At 44.6% G+C, this 15,488-nt stretch overlaps 1 protein-coding gene across 1 annotated transcript in view; it reads left to right on the forward strand.

The window, feature by feature from the left end:
- The window catches only part of LOC307241682 (protein bicaudal D homolog 2-like), a 43,913-nt gene that overhangs the window by 13,079 nt on the left and 15,346 nt on the right, over window positions 1–15,488 (forward strand). Inside the window, exons 2-4 of the mRNA XM_080015878.1 lie at window positions 5,846–6,058; window positions 14,220–14,372; window positions 15,230–15,444. Of these exons, the coding sequence (XP_079872004.1) occupies window positions 5,846–6,058; window positions 14,220–14,372; window positions 15,230–15,444 (581 nt within the window). The remainder of the gene's footprint in view (window positions 1–5,845; window positions 6,059–14,219; window positions 14,373–15,229; window positions 15,445–15,488) is intronic.

The raw sequence follows: 15,488 nt of genomic DNA on the forward strand, positions 1-15,488 counted from the left end.
CGATTGCACATTTGAGTTTGAGGTCGGATAAGGCGTCGACCCCACGTGCAGGGAATCGTTAACGTTGACTTTAGAGTAGTGACCCTTGTGCAGTCTAAATAAATAATGAGATGGATGCTGCAGTAGAATCACTAATAAGGTCTATACTACATTTTTTGCAGTCTGAATTTGTGTTTAGATGTTGTGAAGGCTTAGAGCCCAGTTGGACTTCACTGGTATTTTTTCCCTAAATGACGATGATTATTATTATTACGATTTTCTTCACTCAGGCATGTAAAGGCCCTCCTGAGTCTGATTACCACTGCGTTCTTGTGTAGATATCCGCGTGCTGCAGTAGTTTGCGTGTGCCTGTAGCTCTTCTCCCTGTGGTTTCAACCCCCACTGCTCTCTCTCCCCCTTTCCCCTCCCTCTTCTGCCCTGCCTCTCAGGGGGCAGTTGTGTTTCTGGAGGTTCAAGGCCTTGTAGGGCTCATTCTACTCCTATTCTTAGTCTTATCAATCTTTTTTTTTTTTTTTTCCTCCCTTTTGGCCATAAGGAACACAGTCTCTATGGGGAGTTAAGGCGAGTACGATACAGTGTGTTCTAAACCCCGAGCAGAGCTGAGGCGGCGAACACTCCTTCCCTGCCCCCTTCCTCTCAGGGGGGGTTCAACAAGCACCAACCTGGCTGGTGCACCAGATGCTGCAGGACGGATGGCTACAGGGCACACACAGGGAAAAGTGTGTGTGTGTGTGTGTGTGGGTGTGGGTGTGTGTGGGTGTGTGTGGGTGGGTGTGTGTGTGTGTGTGTGTTAGAGATCTGAATGTGAGTGATGGCACAAAAGCTCTGATAAATCAATGTGGCTCTGTGCCAAAGAGCAGCCAATGTCCTTCCCTTTCTCAATCTCATCCTCCACCACTGACTTCATCTCCTTTGGCTTCCCCACCCCAGGCCTCCTGTTTATTTTATTTTATTTTTTTAAACTGTTTTTTATTATCAGGTTTAATCACATTTTTAATTGCAAGGCCAAGCATGGATATAATTGCTCAGACAAAAAAAATATTTTTTAGTCACCAGGTGACTATAAAATGATTTGGGTCTGGCCCATTTCAAAGAGAAGAGGATTTCTCATGAGGAGGGAAACATCATACAAATAGCAAGACGTGTGGGGGAATAAAAACATGTTTCTTCTTCACTCATTAAACCAAATGTCTTTAAAGACAAGCTAATCAGAAACTACATTCCCAGAGAATCTTGATGCATCAGAGACGGTTAGCACACTGACATGTGAGATTGTCTGTCTACATTCCTGATTAAACCAGTATCAGATGTGGGAACGACACTCTCAGCCCTGCTGTGGCTCCGGCATCGAGGAACTTTTGTGCCGTTCTGTTTGCAGAGACGGGTAAACATGTTTTGGGACCGAGCCAAACTGCTGCGCCCCTGTTGTCCTTTTAACCTGTGTGTGTGTGTGTGTGTGTGTGTGTGTGTGTGTGTGTGTGTGTGTGTGTGTGTGTGTGTGTGTGTGTGTGTGTGTGTGTGTGTGTGTGTGTGTGTGTGTGTGTGTGTGTGTGTGTCAGCCAGACTGTATGCGCAGGTTGGTTTCTGTTTATCATTGCAAACCGTAGCTCCATGTGACTCGCGATTCACGAGGTGGGAAAATCTAGTTTGTGCACGGCTTTTCTTTTCTTTTCTTTTTTTTTTTTTTTCCTCCATTCCCTTTCCTCTGCGATGACACTGACCAGGCCTCAACCCTTTTGAGACACTGCTTTGGCATGCACGGCCGGCGGACTTCTCCCCGTTACCATCTCCCTCGTGCTTGTGTGAGCAATGAAACTTGTATATTCCTCATAAAGCTGTGCTGTTAAACAACCCTGACTCACTCACCTTCCAATAATAAAACAATGCTGTTGTAGAGAGAGCGAGTCTGTGACTGGAATCACTCTCTAGCTGCAGACGTTTGGAATGGGTTTTAATGTCAAAATCAATATTTTTCAAAGCCGTCCTGGTTTTGAGTTACAACATTGACGTTCTGAAGCGTATGTTTTATTTCATTTCACAAAATTGTGAGTATATTCTAGCGCTATCAAAATAAACTCACCGCACATTTACGATGTCTCGTTTTCGAAATCACAATCGAATATATTTCGCCGAGTTTTGGTTGCCCAAACAGGGGATCTGTGGTTAAAAACGGTGATGTGAAGGTGATGAAGGTACTCCAGTTTGAAATGGTGGAAGGTGACGCCAAAGGACGGAGCTTAAAAATTGAAGCAAATCAATTTTGTTTGTGATGCCGTGAAGCGCAGCTCTATTGGATCCTTTCAGACAGAAGTTGTCCAGACTCTTCCCATCTCTCTTTTGAGGTTTTCCCCCCACACCTTACTCAGACCTCTGGTTTTGAGCTGGCAGCATGGCGATTATACCACAGGAAGATCAAAAATATAAAGGCAATCCTTCAATTAGGGGAAATCTATTCCATCTATTCCCAAAAAAGTCAGAATTGCAGTGTTTCCCATCAATTGATTAGTATTTTAAGGGGGTGCATTTTAAATAGATTGGACTCTGTGATACTGGTTTAAATACTCTACATTGTTATTAGAACTGCGAAATACAGAGTGCAGGCGGTGGAGGTTTTAAGTGTGTGTGTGTGTTTGAGCCTGTACTTCAGAAGAATGCACGGCTTTTCTCTGGAGACACCACCACCTCCTCAATGTGTGATCCAAACCCCCCCCCCCCCCCCCCGCTCCCTCTCCCTCTCCTGTCAGAACAGGAACTGAAAATAGAATATCTTTAGCCCCACAGAGCTGTTGAGAGTCCATATATTGATCTGTTTGCAAGCCAAGCAAACCCAATCCTCCCACTGCTATGTAGCCCGTTGGATTACAGGAAGGTAAGCACGGTGAACTCACTCACCTACGAGCGCTGTGATTTCATTTTCCCATTACAATATAATCGCTGTGTGGCCCTCACAATGATGAATGAGTCGTTGCTACCCATTAACAAGCTGAGATGTCTGTACTGATTGTCCTTACTGATCTTTCCAATAAGTGAGCCATGAGCATTTAACGGCATGCGTTTATTTGTTCAAGCAAAGGACTGTTGTAGCAACAAGATCTTTCATGAATGCTCAACATGTCTTCACAAAGCTGAATGTGAAATTACGTTTCATCACTATAGAAACCTGTGACTATATATAACCTTTGTCGACGACTGTGAACAAAAGCTTAGCAATGTGATTCTCGACGTGCTTTCGGAAATAAAATGTGATTTTCTTCAACCTTTGAAGTCTTCCTAATTAATCACATGACTGAGATGGTCAGCTGCTTTTTGTGATATGAGCAATAGAGGGCTAGTGGAAGCGATGGGATTACAACACTGGGGAGACAGACAGGGGAGGTCAACTGGGAAAGATCAGAGGTGACTTTTTATCAGCCAGTCACACGTTGCTGTTGATCACTACGACTGAATAGTTTTAGTCTCAGTGTGGGATCTATAAGGATCACTGCACAGCGGGGGGTTCCGGGAGAAACCACAGCCCATGATGTTGTGCACTCATCTGGAATCAGACCTTGGACACTGCCCAGGGCCAAATCCCTTTTAGCGCTTAACTTTCATCGTGGTGGAGCGTGCTTGTACAATCATTGCTGCAGTCTGCTTCGCGAGGTAATAAAATGCAGAAATTACACAAACAGTTCTTGCATTGAACCGTATCCTAAACTTTATTCAGTCTGTAGTAGTTGATTAGTGTTACCACATGTTATTAATCCATACTCCCATCCTCAATTTAGGCCTAAACAATGCAACATATGGCCAGAAGATGAACTATAGATTGGGTGGGCAGCCCGCTGTGAGATTATAGCCTTGGTCGCGTGCTTCCCTGTTATTCCCTCTTTTAAAAGTAGCCCAGTCCCGTGCTTGGGGGGGGTGAGATAAACCGGTTTGTCAGCAGGTTTTGGCTTGGGGCTCCTTGTCTCAAGCGCAGGCATTTGGATTACATTGATTGGGTCAATGTCCCCTCCAAATCGTCCGTCCCTGGCGTGTGCCTAGATTATAATGATAGGATTCCCCTGCTTTCTGATTGAGTTAATCCCGTCTCTTAATGACATTCTAATCAAATATGGTCTTGGGCTGATTGATAGGGTGATATTTGGGTGAAAGGGCTTAATTTAGGGTTGCCGGATATCATAAAATATTTTAAATTTAGTTAATGCACTTATCTACAGTGACCTACAGTGTTTGACGGCAAATATCATACTTGTTGGGGTACAGGGGTTGACATTGGGGTTGACCTACTTTGAAGCTATAGCACATGGTACAGAAAGTTTATTTTAAATTTTTTTTCAGGATCAGTTGATATTGTAATTATACTGTACGTACGATTACTTTTTATGCACAGGTGTTTCAGGTTTATGTGCACAGAGTCAGGATTTCATTCAACTATGCATGTAACCAAACATGGGGATGAGACTGATATGACAAGTCCGGCATGGCATTCTTATGCACTTGAAGATTATCAGATATGCACGGCAATGGTTGTTCTACATTTCGCCAATTCCTCAGATGAGGTGACTAGGGAGCTATCAAAATTCAAACCATGCCGTCGTGCCAGATGTGCCCGTGCTGTTAGGACTTGACTGTTTGGAAGTGTGTCTCTTTCGAAGCGATATCTCCCGGCATGGAACCACCATCTTATCAGGCATGTGAGAGCACGACCAGACATGATGTCATGCATTTCTCTCACCCATTGAACCTGTTAGCATTTATTTTTTTAAAACAGTTGTTTCACTTAGTCGGTTTTACATATGTAGAATTGCAGTTTTTTATTTTCCAAAGGAATAATAAGTTTAAAGATAGCGCCGCATCACAATGGGGAAAATCCAGCGGCAGTAAGTCACGTGCGCTGTATCTGAAAGGGGGGCAGCAGGTCAGACAGATTCTCTCATGGACTCAGGTAATTTCAGGCTGGAGTCTGCAATCAAGCTGTGAGACGAGATGAGAATTGCAATCTGAATCAGATCTCTTGGGGTTGCAGGATTGGAAATGAAATCCATAAACAGGGAGATGATTAATCTGAGAATGGAAATTGTAGGCTAACCTACATGTTACTGCCCCAAAGGTCTCTCCCTCTCTTTCTCTCACTTGCACACACTTGCTCTGTTTTGTCTTTCTTTTTGCCTTGCGGGCCTTAAGAAATTAGTTGTGGGAAGAGAGTTTTGGTATGCTCCTGATACAGGTCAGGACAGATAAGGGTCAGGAGGGTAAACACAATAAGTTATTTTTCAAAAAGCAAGTACGAAACCTCATATGATTTTGCTTCTAGTTCTTTCATCCCCTCTGGCAAATCAAGAAGATCAAATAGTCATCTCTGACCTTTGCTTACTTTGCTATGATATTCTATCAAGAGCATTAGAGATAAGGCTTTGCATAATCACACAGACAGACTGCCACACTGGTTCATTTGTTCTACTTTTCCTGTTTGGCTTCACCATCTGTGGAGTCTCTGCTGAGCACGTGCAGTGAAGACCTGCGTCCTTGTAGGTGGGGGTGGGGTGGGGGTGGGAGACAGGCGAGGAAGTGGAGATGATGCAGACCAGATGGAGGCTAACTGGGTTGGCGGCAGAATTTAGATTGCCTGGATTCAGTTAGTCTCCACCTGTGCCATTTCATTAAAGTACATCCTTGCGTTGTTGTTAAGAATATTAAGGTGAAATACACTATGCATTCTATAACCCAACTCAACATATATTTCAGTTTCATCTAAGCAGCAAAATGTTGTTTTCATCTTTACCTTTCTAATGCCACCTTTTTTATTTAACATCACTTGACCTCTAACACACAGCCTTTTTGGTCCTCCCTGTTTCTCCAGGCCTTCGGACAAGCCTACTCCAATCACAGGAAGGTGGCAGCGGATGGGGAGAGCCGCGAGGAGTCTCTGATCCAGGAGTCGGCCTGTAAAGAGGCCTACTATGAGCAGAGGGTCCTGGAGCTGCAGACCGAGCTCCGCCAGGCGCGCAACATCCTGACCAACACCCAGTCAGAGAACGAGCGGTTGTCCACCATCACCCAAGAGACAAGAGATGTGAGAGCGATGGAAATGTAGAGCCTCAGTGTTGATTCACAGTGCTTATCTGCTCGAATAGGTTACCATTTAATCACGTCTGGTTAATTACATCTGGAGGGCGGGGGGACAATCTATGGCATCTGGTCGGCCTACTGGGTTATCTGGGTGGACTTTGTTTTTGTTAGTCAGAGTGTCCAGAAATTCCTTTTTCCATTCTTCTACAAATACTGCAGCGCTCTTGGCTCAGGCATTGCATCCTTACCAGCCCTAGGACAGCTGGCCCATGGCTCATAATATAACTGTAGCAGTCGCTAACAGTCTTTTCACACCCAGACACAACACCCAATAATGCCTTTCATGTTTTAATGAAAGCCTTGCCCGAACATTCAAACATGTTCAGGCAAGGCTGACCCCTGACGATATTTGGATTGTGTGATGATACAGGAGAGACCACAGTCATTGGAAGGGGCGCTATGCTTTCAGAGACGATGTGGTGCCTCCACCCCCAGGGTTCCTGGGTGGTGTTATGATTACTGGGTGTGAATGCATAACTGCCATGGCAATCTTTTCTCTTGTTTTTGCCCACAGAATTTCGGCTTCTCAAACTGAAGACATGGCTCCGACCATGCTAATTGCATTCTACCGTTTATTTACACTCTGTGCAAATAGTGGCCACAATCACACAACTTACCACCCCCCCAACACAAAATAAATATTTATTTATTCAGCATTCCGGCAACTCATGATTATATTCCCTATGCCCCACTTTACACAGTATCTGACACTTTCTCCCCTCAATCACTAATATTCAAGTCTAATTGATCCCAGTAGTGTAGAATAAGGGTGCCATGCATGTGTCCATATTATGTCACACAGTGGACAGCAACCCTGTCTTAAAAAGTTAGCGAGACACGAGGAAAAGAGAGGAGGAGCAGGAGCGATGGAGTAAATTAAAGGCTTCCCTCAACCTATAAATGCAGAGGTCTGTGCTCCCCTCATAGGTTAAGTAGAAGGTGGGTAAATAATTTGATGGTTTTGGAAGAGTTGGGGAAGTTATTTCGTATGACAAAGAGGAGAAACAAACTACTGGAAAGTATGACATTTAAGTTTCATATAAAGAACAAAGTGTAGATTTAGGGCCTTCATTTTTTTTTTGTATCCGGTTTCTGTACCTTCTACTGGCCTCTCTGCTGTAGTTAAGGTTCAGAGTAGCCTAATTGTCCTGTGTTTTGCTTCCTCCACATAATTGAGGAGGAAGATTTGGAAAAACTATTTTCCCTCTGTCAAAGTGTGATACAAAATGTATGTGGAAAACTGTCTGTCACAGAGTGACTGTGAGAAGCCCCTGCGAGGTGCTACATAAGGCAGATGTTGGCAGGCTTATTTTTGGAGATTAGGAGGGGGGATAAAATCCTTTTAAAATGACATTTCCTTCACGACAATTTAGGGGTTGCCTAAAGCTCCAAATTCCCCTAATAAATAGGTCAGTTGCTACTCAGTCTGAGATCTGAATGGGTTTGAGATGGGCTTTACAGAAACTGCATATGCTTATCCAAAAATACCTTGCATGTTTCACGCCCGAGCAAGGCCTCGTTCATTGATGCATCTGCGTTGAATGAGTTAGTTACGATTTTAATGATCGATGTTCTAGCTTTTAAACCTTCAGCTTAAGGCTATTTCTGTGCTATACCTTTCTTTAGGAAGAGACTTCTGCAAACCACCTTAGTCGTTCCATTCTCATTCAGTTGTAGTTCCTCTTGGGATGTCTGAGCAGTAGTTGTGGCCTAACTCGTGCTTTGCTGGTGGGCTGTTCGGGGTCTTTCTGCAGGTGCCATGCCCATTGTGAACACATTACCCCTAACTGATAGAGTGCTGCTGGCCCTGGCCAGCTCTAATTGGCTCGTTGAAAGGGCTGGTGTATAAATCGTGCTATGTATGGGTGTTAATGACACCACTGCTATGGCACTTGTGTGGGTGTTGAGAGGTGTGTGTGTGTATGTGTGTGTGTTAGTGTGCATGTGTGGCTGGCGGGTGGCAGGGGAGCAGGGGACCAGGGGCATTGAGCCTGGCATTGTGAGGACACTGAAAGAGCCCTTTGTCAGCTGGCTTTCAAATTAGCCCAAATGCCTTGGCAGGGAGTGGGAGGAGTGGGGGCTGAAAGATGGAATTGATGCAAAAAAACAAAAAAAAGGCTGAGAGGGAAAATCCGTTGGAATGGGCAAAACGGGCAAATGAGAGTAAATACATCCCAACTGTCATTGGTGCTGCAGCTTAGGGGATGGGAAGAGGGTTGGCTCTCAAAACGTTCACAAAATGCTACAGATTGTTTGATAAGTTAATTTATTCATATGTACATAAATTTGAAGCTTCGAAGGCTCGGGATATATTACTTTAGTTTTTTGACATGGTCGCAAAATCTGACAAAACAATTTATCTGATACAAATGGGAACATGCAGAGCTTGGCTGGGCATCCTTTGACAAAGACTCTTCCATTGATCCCTAGTTTTCACTTCATTAACATCAGTCTGTTGGTTTTCGTATCAGGACAAAGTAATGGTTACATCTTTTCTTTGACATGACCAGACTGTACAAGATTTATTCGCGTTTTATGCCTCCCATTAAACCTCTGATGCCGTCTCCAGATCCATGGACTCCTAGACCATAGTCACGCTTGTTATGCTTTGGGCTGAGATTAACCACATTTCACCGATACGGTGCGGGGTTTGCACGGTACGGGTTTAAATCCACACAATGAGCCAAGGAGGCGCACACTAACAGGCATGACTTCATTTAACACAATCTCATGTCATGAGAGAATAGAGAGAGAGACACTGTAGAGAATCTGCTCAGTGTAGGCTACCTTAGTGCCAAGCAATGGCTGTTCCCATTGCCAGCCTCTCAGCGGTTTATCCATGATTTCCAACGATGAGAACACAAATACTTATTCCTCGCCCCAAATTTGTTCAGAAACCGATTTTGGCGGATTGATGAGGTGAAATATGTGCAGGTTTTGCGGAATAAATTCAACGGAACCCGGAAGTGAAGCCCGAACCCCATTGGTTTGACGTCGCTTCAGAGTTCCTGCTGCCAGTGTGAATGTAACCAGGAAAACAGCCCTTGAAGGTTTCTAGTTCTCGGGAGCCTCCCCAGTTCCTGGTTCCTCTCAGGGCGTCTCCAGAACTGTTGGGACCGAAAACGCCTCTAGTCAGAGTTGGTCTCTGTGTTCAAAGCAATAGAAAAGTGTTACCTACTACATTATCAGCACTGTATGTATATACTTGTAGAAAGCTCTTTCAATTGTAAAAGCACTTTAACAAACCATAGTGCCAGCAGCCAGTAGCTGTTCTGCCTTTGACAATCACTTTAATGGGGTAGCCGTTCGACTGTTAATTTGATTGTTTTTTCCACCTCATCCGTACTTTGGACAAAGCTCTGAATATCTAAACGTCCTCTGCCTTGTTCATTCTTTGACCTGCCAGTTGTATAGACCTGACAATGTGCATCATTTTGATAAAGATAAGTTGCTGCAGTTAGAAAATGGGAGATAAAATGGAGGGACAAAAATGAAGTTTCTATTTTAATTTATTTTTTCTACCAACAAAACGTTTTAGTGCCAGAAGAGTTCCTGGTTGTTTGGGAGGTCAGGCTGAGTTATGTGGGGCCGGGTGCTCCTTGCTGCCTCCTTAATATCATGACATGAGGTCAAGGTAATAAGCGCCCCGAGGGGGACTTTTGGGCGTAAATGTAGGTGTTGTCGGCTGCCTTTTTGTTCTCTCTGACATTAGCGCCAAGACTGATCTCGTCCTGTGCTGTGATAGTGGGGTTCAAAGGGATGGCATGATGGAGTGAATACAGGTAAAAAAAGAATGTTTGTTTTGTGAAACTTAGCATGTGAGTCCTATCACGAAGGGCCGGTGAGCTGTGAAGAGTGGGAATTTTAGAATTTTGAGTGAGGCAGGAGAACGGAATTGCCTATGGCTAGGTAGAGATATTTAAGTACAAGAGGATCAGACATATTTTGCTTCAGTCTATTCTTATCCTGTCCGCCTGAATGTGTGTGTGTGTGTGTGTGCCAACCCCCACTGCTACTGGCAGTGCAAAATGACACTCCACTTAACAGTTGTTCTCTGGTTGATCGAGAATCATGCATGCCCGATCTTGCAGCCACCACCACCACCACCACCACCAACCAGTTACCTAAAGCTCAGTTTGTCCTGTAGATTGGTGTCCATTTTAACCTTCCAAGAGCCTGCGTCTCTTAAACACATTTAGAAGACCGCCATTGATCACTATTGGAAGCTGTGAATCCCGTGATTATTTAAGCCGATTTAAGCCTGTGGTACAGCAGCGCCAACCTAGATTTTTATGCAGTTCTGTCAGATGGAAAGTGCTATCAGGAGCCAATTCTCTCTCTCGCTCGCTCTCTCTCTCTCTCTATTGCTCTCTCTCGCTCTCTCTCTCCCTCTGCTATCCAACAGTTTCAACTCTAGCATAGACATGCACGCATGCTCATGTAATTGCCTCTACTAAACTTCTCCCAAATGACCTGCAGACAAGAGAATCGCTAATTCACAGCTACGCGCGTGCATGCACATGCATCACCCCATGGGTTTTCCGCATTCATGTGCGAGGCAAAGGCAGTACATACACTAGGCTGGAATTATTTCACATGAGCGCTTTCGATTGTCTCATGGAAAATGTCTGAGTGTGACCTTGACGACTTTGTTTTACTCACTAATGGCGTCTGGGCTGTTTGTATAGAAGGACAGTCGCTCGCAGCAACGAGCAGGATAAAAGCGGATCTGCTTTCACCCACAATCACAGCTCCTGACAGTAGCGAGAGGGCCCCAGAGCTTCATTATACCTTTCCTCTTTCTAAGGGGGGTTTTGCTGCTCTGCATCTGTAATTTTCTACTCATCTTCCCTCAAGGTAATCCTGGAATGAGCTCAGTGCCATCAGATTTAACAGAAGCCGACATGACCTCACTTGGTGCAAAGCCTCACTGTTGGAGGGTGCGGTATTTCCATTTTTCCCCCCTCAATGAGTGCATCCTCATTGAATTCCAACAGCTCTGTCTGCAGCTCAGTGTCAGTAGATGTACAGCAGGAGCCGAAAATAACCACGGCCTCTCTGTCCCCTCCATTCCATCCGATAGACGGTTCCTAATGCATGACCCGGGGAAGGAATTCAACCATGACCGATACATAGCCGCTAAAAGCAAAGTGTGCACGCTCCAAGAGTGTGAGGGCGGTGGGGGGAAGTGGACATAGACAAAGCGAGCGGTAGGGAGAACAAAATGGAGGTCAGTGGAGTGAAAGAGGTGGCGGTGGTGGCTAGCAGAGATAAGAGGTAAAACAGATATGGAGCCGGTCTATACGTCCATATCCGGAATCTGGACATACTTGCCATTTGGGAGTCTGAGTGGCTCGTTCTATCAAAGGAAAGTGGAATGTTGATGGTATAGAAGTTCACGCTGGATTCCAAATGGTTATTAACAGAGTAGATTCTTTAAGGCGAGTATTAAAAAAGGCTTAACCTCTGCCACTGTACTTCGCGAATGGATACAGCTGCTTTCTATGAGCACCAGCATAAGAAGCTCAAACACATTTTCGACAGTTTTAGAAATGACTTTGAGCTTTTCTGAGATTTAAGCTGGCTAAATCCCAGTATGCTGTCAAAAGCAGTTTTACTGGTGAAAAGGGAGCTTTAGGGTTGAATGTTCATACAGCGAAGCAGTGCTGTGGCGGGAAGCCCTGAACTGGCCATTAATATAATGAGCCGCTGCTGCCAATGAACATACAGCACCCTGGACGATGCAGAGAGAGGGGGTTATAGTGCACAAAAGCATTTTGGGGGTATACGACAATGCTTTCTACAATTTAAAATGCACAAGATGCAAAAGATGGCAGAAAAATAGAGAGAGAGAAACGGACATACATTATAACACTGGTTAACAGTAAGATAAAGCTTTGCTACATGGTCGTGTTTGGGGTGCATCCACACACTCTGTAGTAAGGTGTGGGTGTGTGTGGGTGTGTGTGGGTGTGTGTGGGTGTGTGTGGACCAGCTGGTGAGCAACTGGCCCAGACTTATAGTGACAGCAGGGTAGGGGTTCATTCCTAGCCACACCAATGAATGGCTTGCCATTTACAAGGTCTCTGAAGGTGGCATGTCATGTCATTTAAAACTAGACACACACACACACACACACACACACACACACACACACACACACACACACACACACACACACACACACACACACACACACACACACACACACACACACACACACACACACACACACACACCTACCTTATGTTCTAATGAGGGCCACACATTGTCGTCGTTACAACATTCCCAGGAGGGGTCTACGACCCGGGCCTGAGTAAATATTTTTCACGCTTTACGACAGGCACACTTGCTGCCACCTTAACCCCTGGTGGATTTACACAAATCAAATATTCTGTCAGGCAGTGAGGCAGTTACACCCCTAAATCCCCAAGAGCTTCCTCATGGTGAGGGGAGGGGAGAGGTAGTTGGAAAATCGGGGTGGGAGGTCAAACCCCCAATGCGCTTTCTAATCAAGTCGGAGGAGACACTCAATCAGACTCGATGGCCGTCTGTATTCATCACAACTAGACCGTGCCAACTCTCCAGCTGAGACGCCTGACCCTGACCAGGAAGAGACCCCCTCCTCCAGCTGCCCTTCCCCCCCAATGTGCAGTCAAGTCTCCACGGCTATGATTGGATGATTATCTCACTCTGCTTTGAGAAATAACTTTTTTTATGTCCATGAAGACTTTACACATGGACTTACAAGTGCAAAAATGTCTGTATCCAGTGAACGGCTCAGTGGTTTTATTAAAATGTTCTGTTTGACTTTAATAAAATGATCTAAGGGGAATCACTGTTGTTTAATGCAGGCCCAATGTATCAGTGCTTGGCAGTTTTAGGCCTGATCTCTTTGGTAAGCACATGCATTATTCAACAACTGCATCAAGCCAGACTTTCAGCCAGGCAGCAAACACCCACACTAGACATGTGCAAAGCCATCTGAATATTAATCCACCTTCAAACCTCAGCCGCAGCCCAGCTCTGCAGGAGGCAATTAATAATTCCACAGTACTAATAAGTACCATGTATTCCTTGTCAGCAGGGATTTGTGAAACTATACAAAATGCCCTTTGCAAATGCATATTTAACATGATTGTTTTTTTGTTTTCTCTTGTGCTATATTACTTGGATAATTTAATGTATGCATCATTAAATAATATATTTTTTGTAATTTTTTTGAAGTGCATTCATGATAGATTAATTGTGACGGGGTAGAGGTCTCTTTGCATGCATACATTTCATCAGTGGGGTAGGAGTGTGTAGGGCCTTAGAATCGGACGTGGGTTTTGGCTCCTTGCTGAAGGACAATTTTACACGGGATGGACACTTTCTTGGGAATTGGAGATTCTTAAGCTCATGCTGAAATGAAATGTGTTTCATATGTTTGTCCCCCTGGGATGCGTGTTCCCTGCACATGTGTGTTCATTCATTTAGATCAAACGAATGAAGCCTACCATGCTTCAGACAGAACCCCTCCACTTCAAAGCGTTCATCTAGAACCACCATAAGATGGCCTGTGACGTAAAAGCCGGTGGGGGGGGGGGGGTGTGTGTGTGGGTCTTAGTGGTGAGAAAAGCCAATAGAGAAGTTACTGAGGACACGTGGTCACTCCATAGGATCTACACCCTTGTGTGTAGTCAACCCTTATGTTGAGAGGGACCAGGTACTCTCACACCTTTGTGTTATTACAGTCTTTGCTGAGCAGGCAAGATGCAGACAACTCTACTTTCTTATATGAATACATATATGCATATGCATGCATTATAGTGCATTTTTTAATCAAGTGAAGTGAAGAAGCTTTGATATTGCCATCAGAGCTGGCAACATCACTGGCGGCAAACTGCCCACAGAGACACACACCTCACACGGAATAAGCATGCCCAGATGGGTACACATCCTCTTCCAGGAAGATTTACAGTGTTTAGCACCCACTCTGACACACACACACGCACACACACACACACACACACATCCAATCAGTCAGCTGCTCTCCCACATTCACTTCTATCAGATTGAAATGCCCATCACTGACAACCTTGCCCTCCCCCCCGACCGTACAGAGCAGCCAGGTGATGGAGCTGCAGAGGAGTCGGCTGCGTGATGACATCAAGGAGTACAAGTTCCGGGAGGCCCGTCTGCTGCAGGACTACACCGAGCTGGAGGAGGAGAACATCTCTCTCCAGAAGCAGGTCTCCATGCTCAAACAGAGCCAGGTGAGGAATGCGCAACAAGGCTGTACATACTGTACATATGTGCGCATGCAAGTCGACGGAAATGGGGAGGGTGGCGGGTGGTTATAGTAGATAGTAGTAAAGATGAGCAGTTGTTGAAGGAGAAAGATGAAAGTCTTTTTCCTGCCTAACTTCAATAATTTAATTTAATTTAATTTAATTTTGTGGCCTCAGGCACCATGTCTTAAGTTCCTGCAATTACACACATCAGACATCTCATACCATTTCACAAATGGCTCCTGACATCCTCCTCCCCAGCATCATATATCGGTCCGTCTCCCATTGTCCCCTATAGAAGGCCCAGAGAAGAGTGAGCATTAGAATATTTAGATTTGATTTTGATCCCTGAAATCCCTGTACTTTTAAATCAGTTTAATCTTCTTAGACTTTTAACCAGAAATTAACACTTTTATCAGCGCACAGCTCTACAAAGCAATGGGTGGTTTTATTCAAAGAGATGGCTCGATTATAATAAACAAAATACCCCTGCACACCACATCAAAGCACGCATACAGGATCCTGGTTAATTTCCACGAAGGATATCTCCATTTGATACTGGCTTTTATGTGGGAGTGATAATACTCCCCATATGGCCCCACTAGTGGGGATTATGTTTTTGTTTTTTTTCCATGGATGACATAAAATAAACAAAAGTGGGCCCACAATTTTAAATTGGGCAATTAAAAAAATCGAATTAAATTAAAGCGTTAATTATAAAGGGTAATTATTGGGATTATTTGTAGATTAAAGCAATCTCCTTTCATTTTGATTTGAGTTACATGGTTGTATTCGTTTCTCTGTGAATTGATGACTGAACTTTACATGGAATTTCTTCCCAGGTGGAGTTTGAAGGTCTTAAACATGAGATCCGTCGTCTGGAGGAGGACACCCAGTTCCTGAACAGCCAGTTGGAGGACGCCATTCGACTGAAGGAAATTGCCGAGCGCCAGCTAGGAGAGGCCCTGGAGACCATCAAGACGGAGCGTGAGCTGAAGGCCTCCTTGAGGAAAGAGCTGTCCCATTACATGACCATCGGGGATTATATGTACCACAGGTAAAAGGTTATGTTTTCAAGGTGTGGGCATAAACGCTGGGCGC

The sequence above is a fragment of the Zeus faber genome (genome assembly GCF_960531495.2).
Source record: "Zeus faber genome assembly, chromosome: 15".
Classification (NCBI taxonomy): domain Eukaryota; kingdom Metazoa; phylum Chordata; class Actinopteri; order Zeiformes; family Zeidae; genus Zeus; species Zeus faber.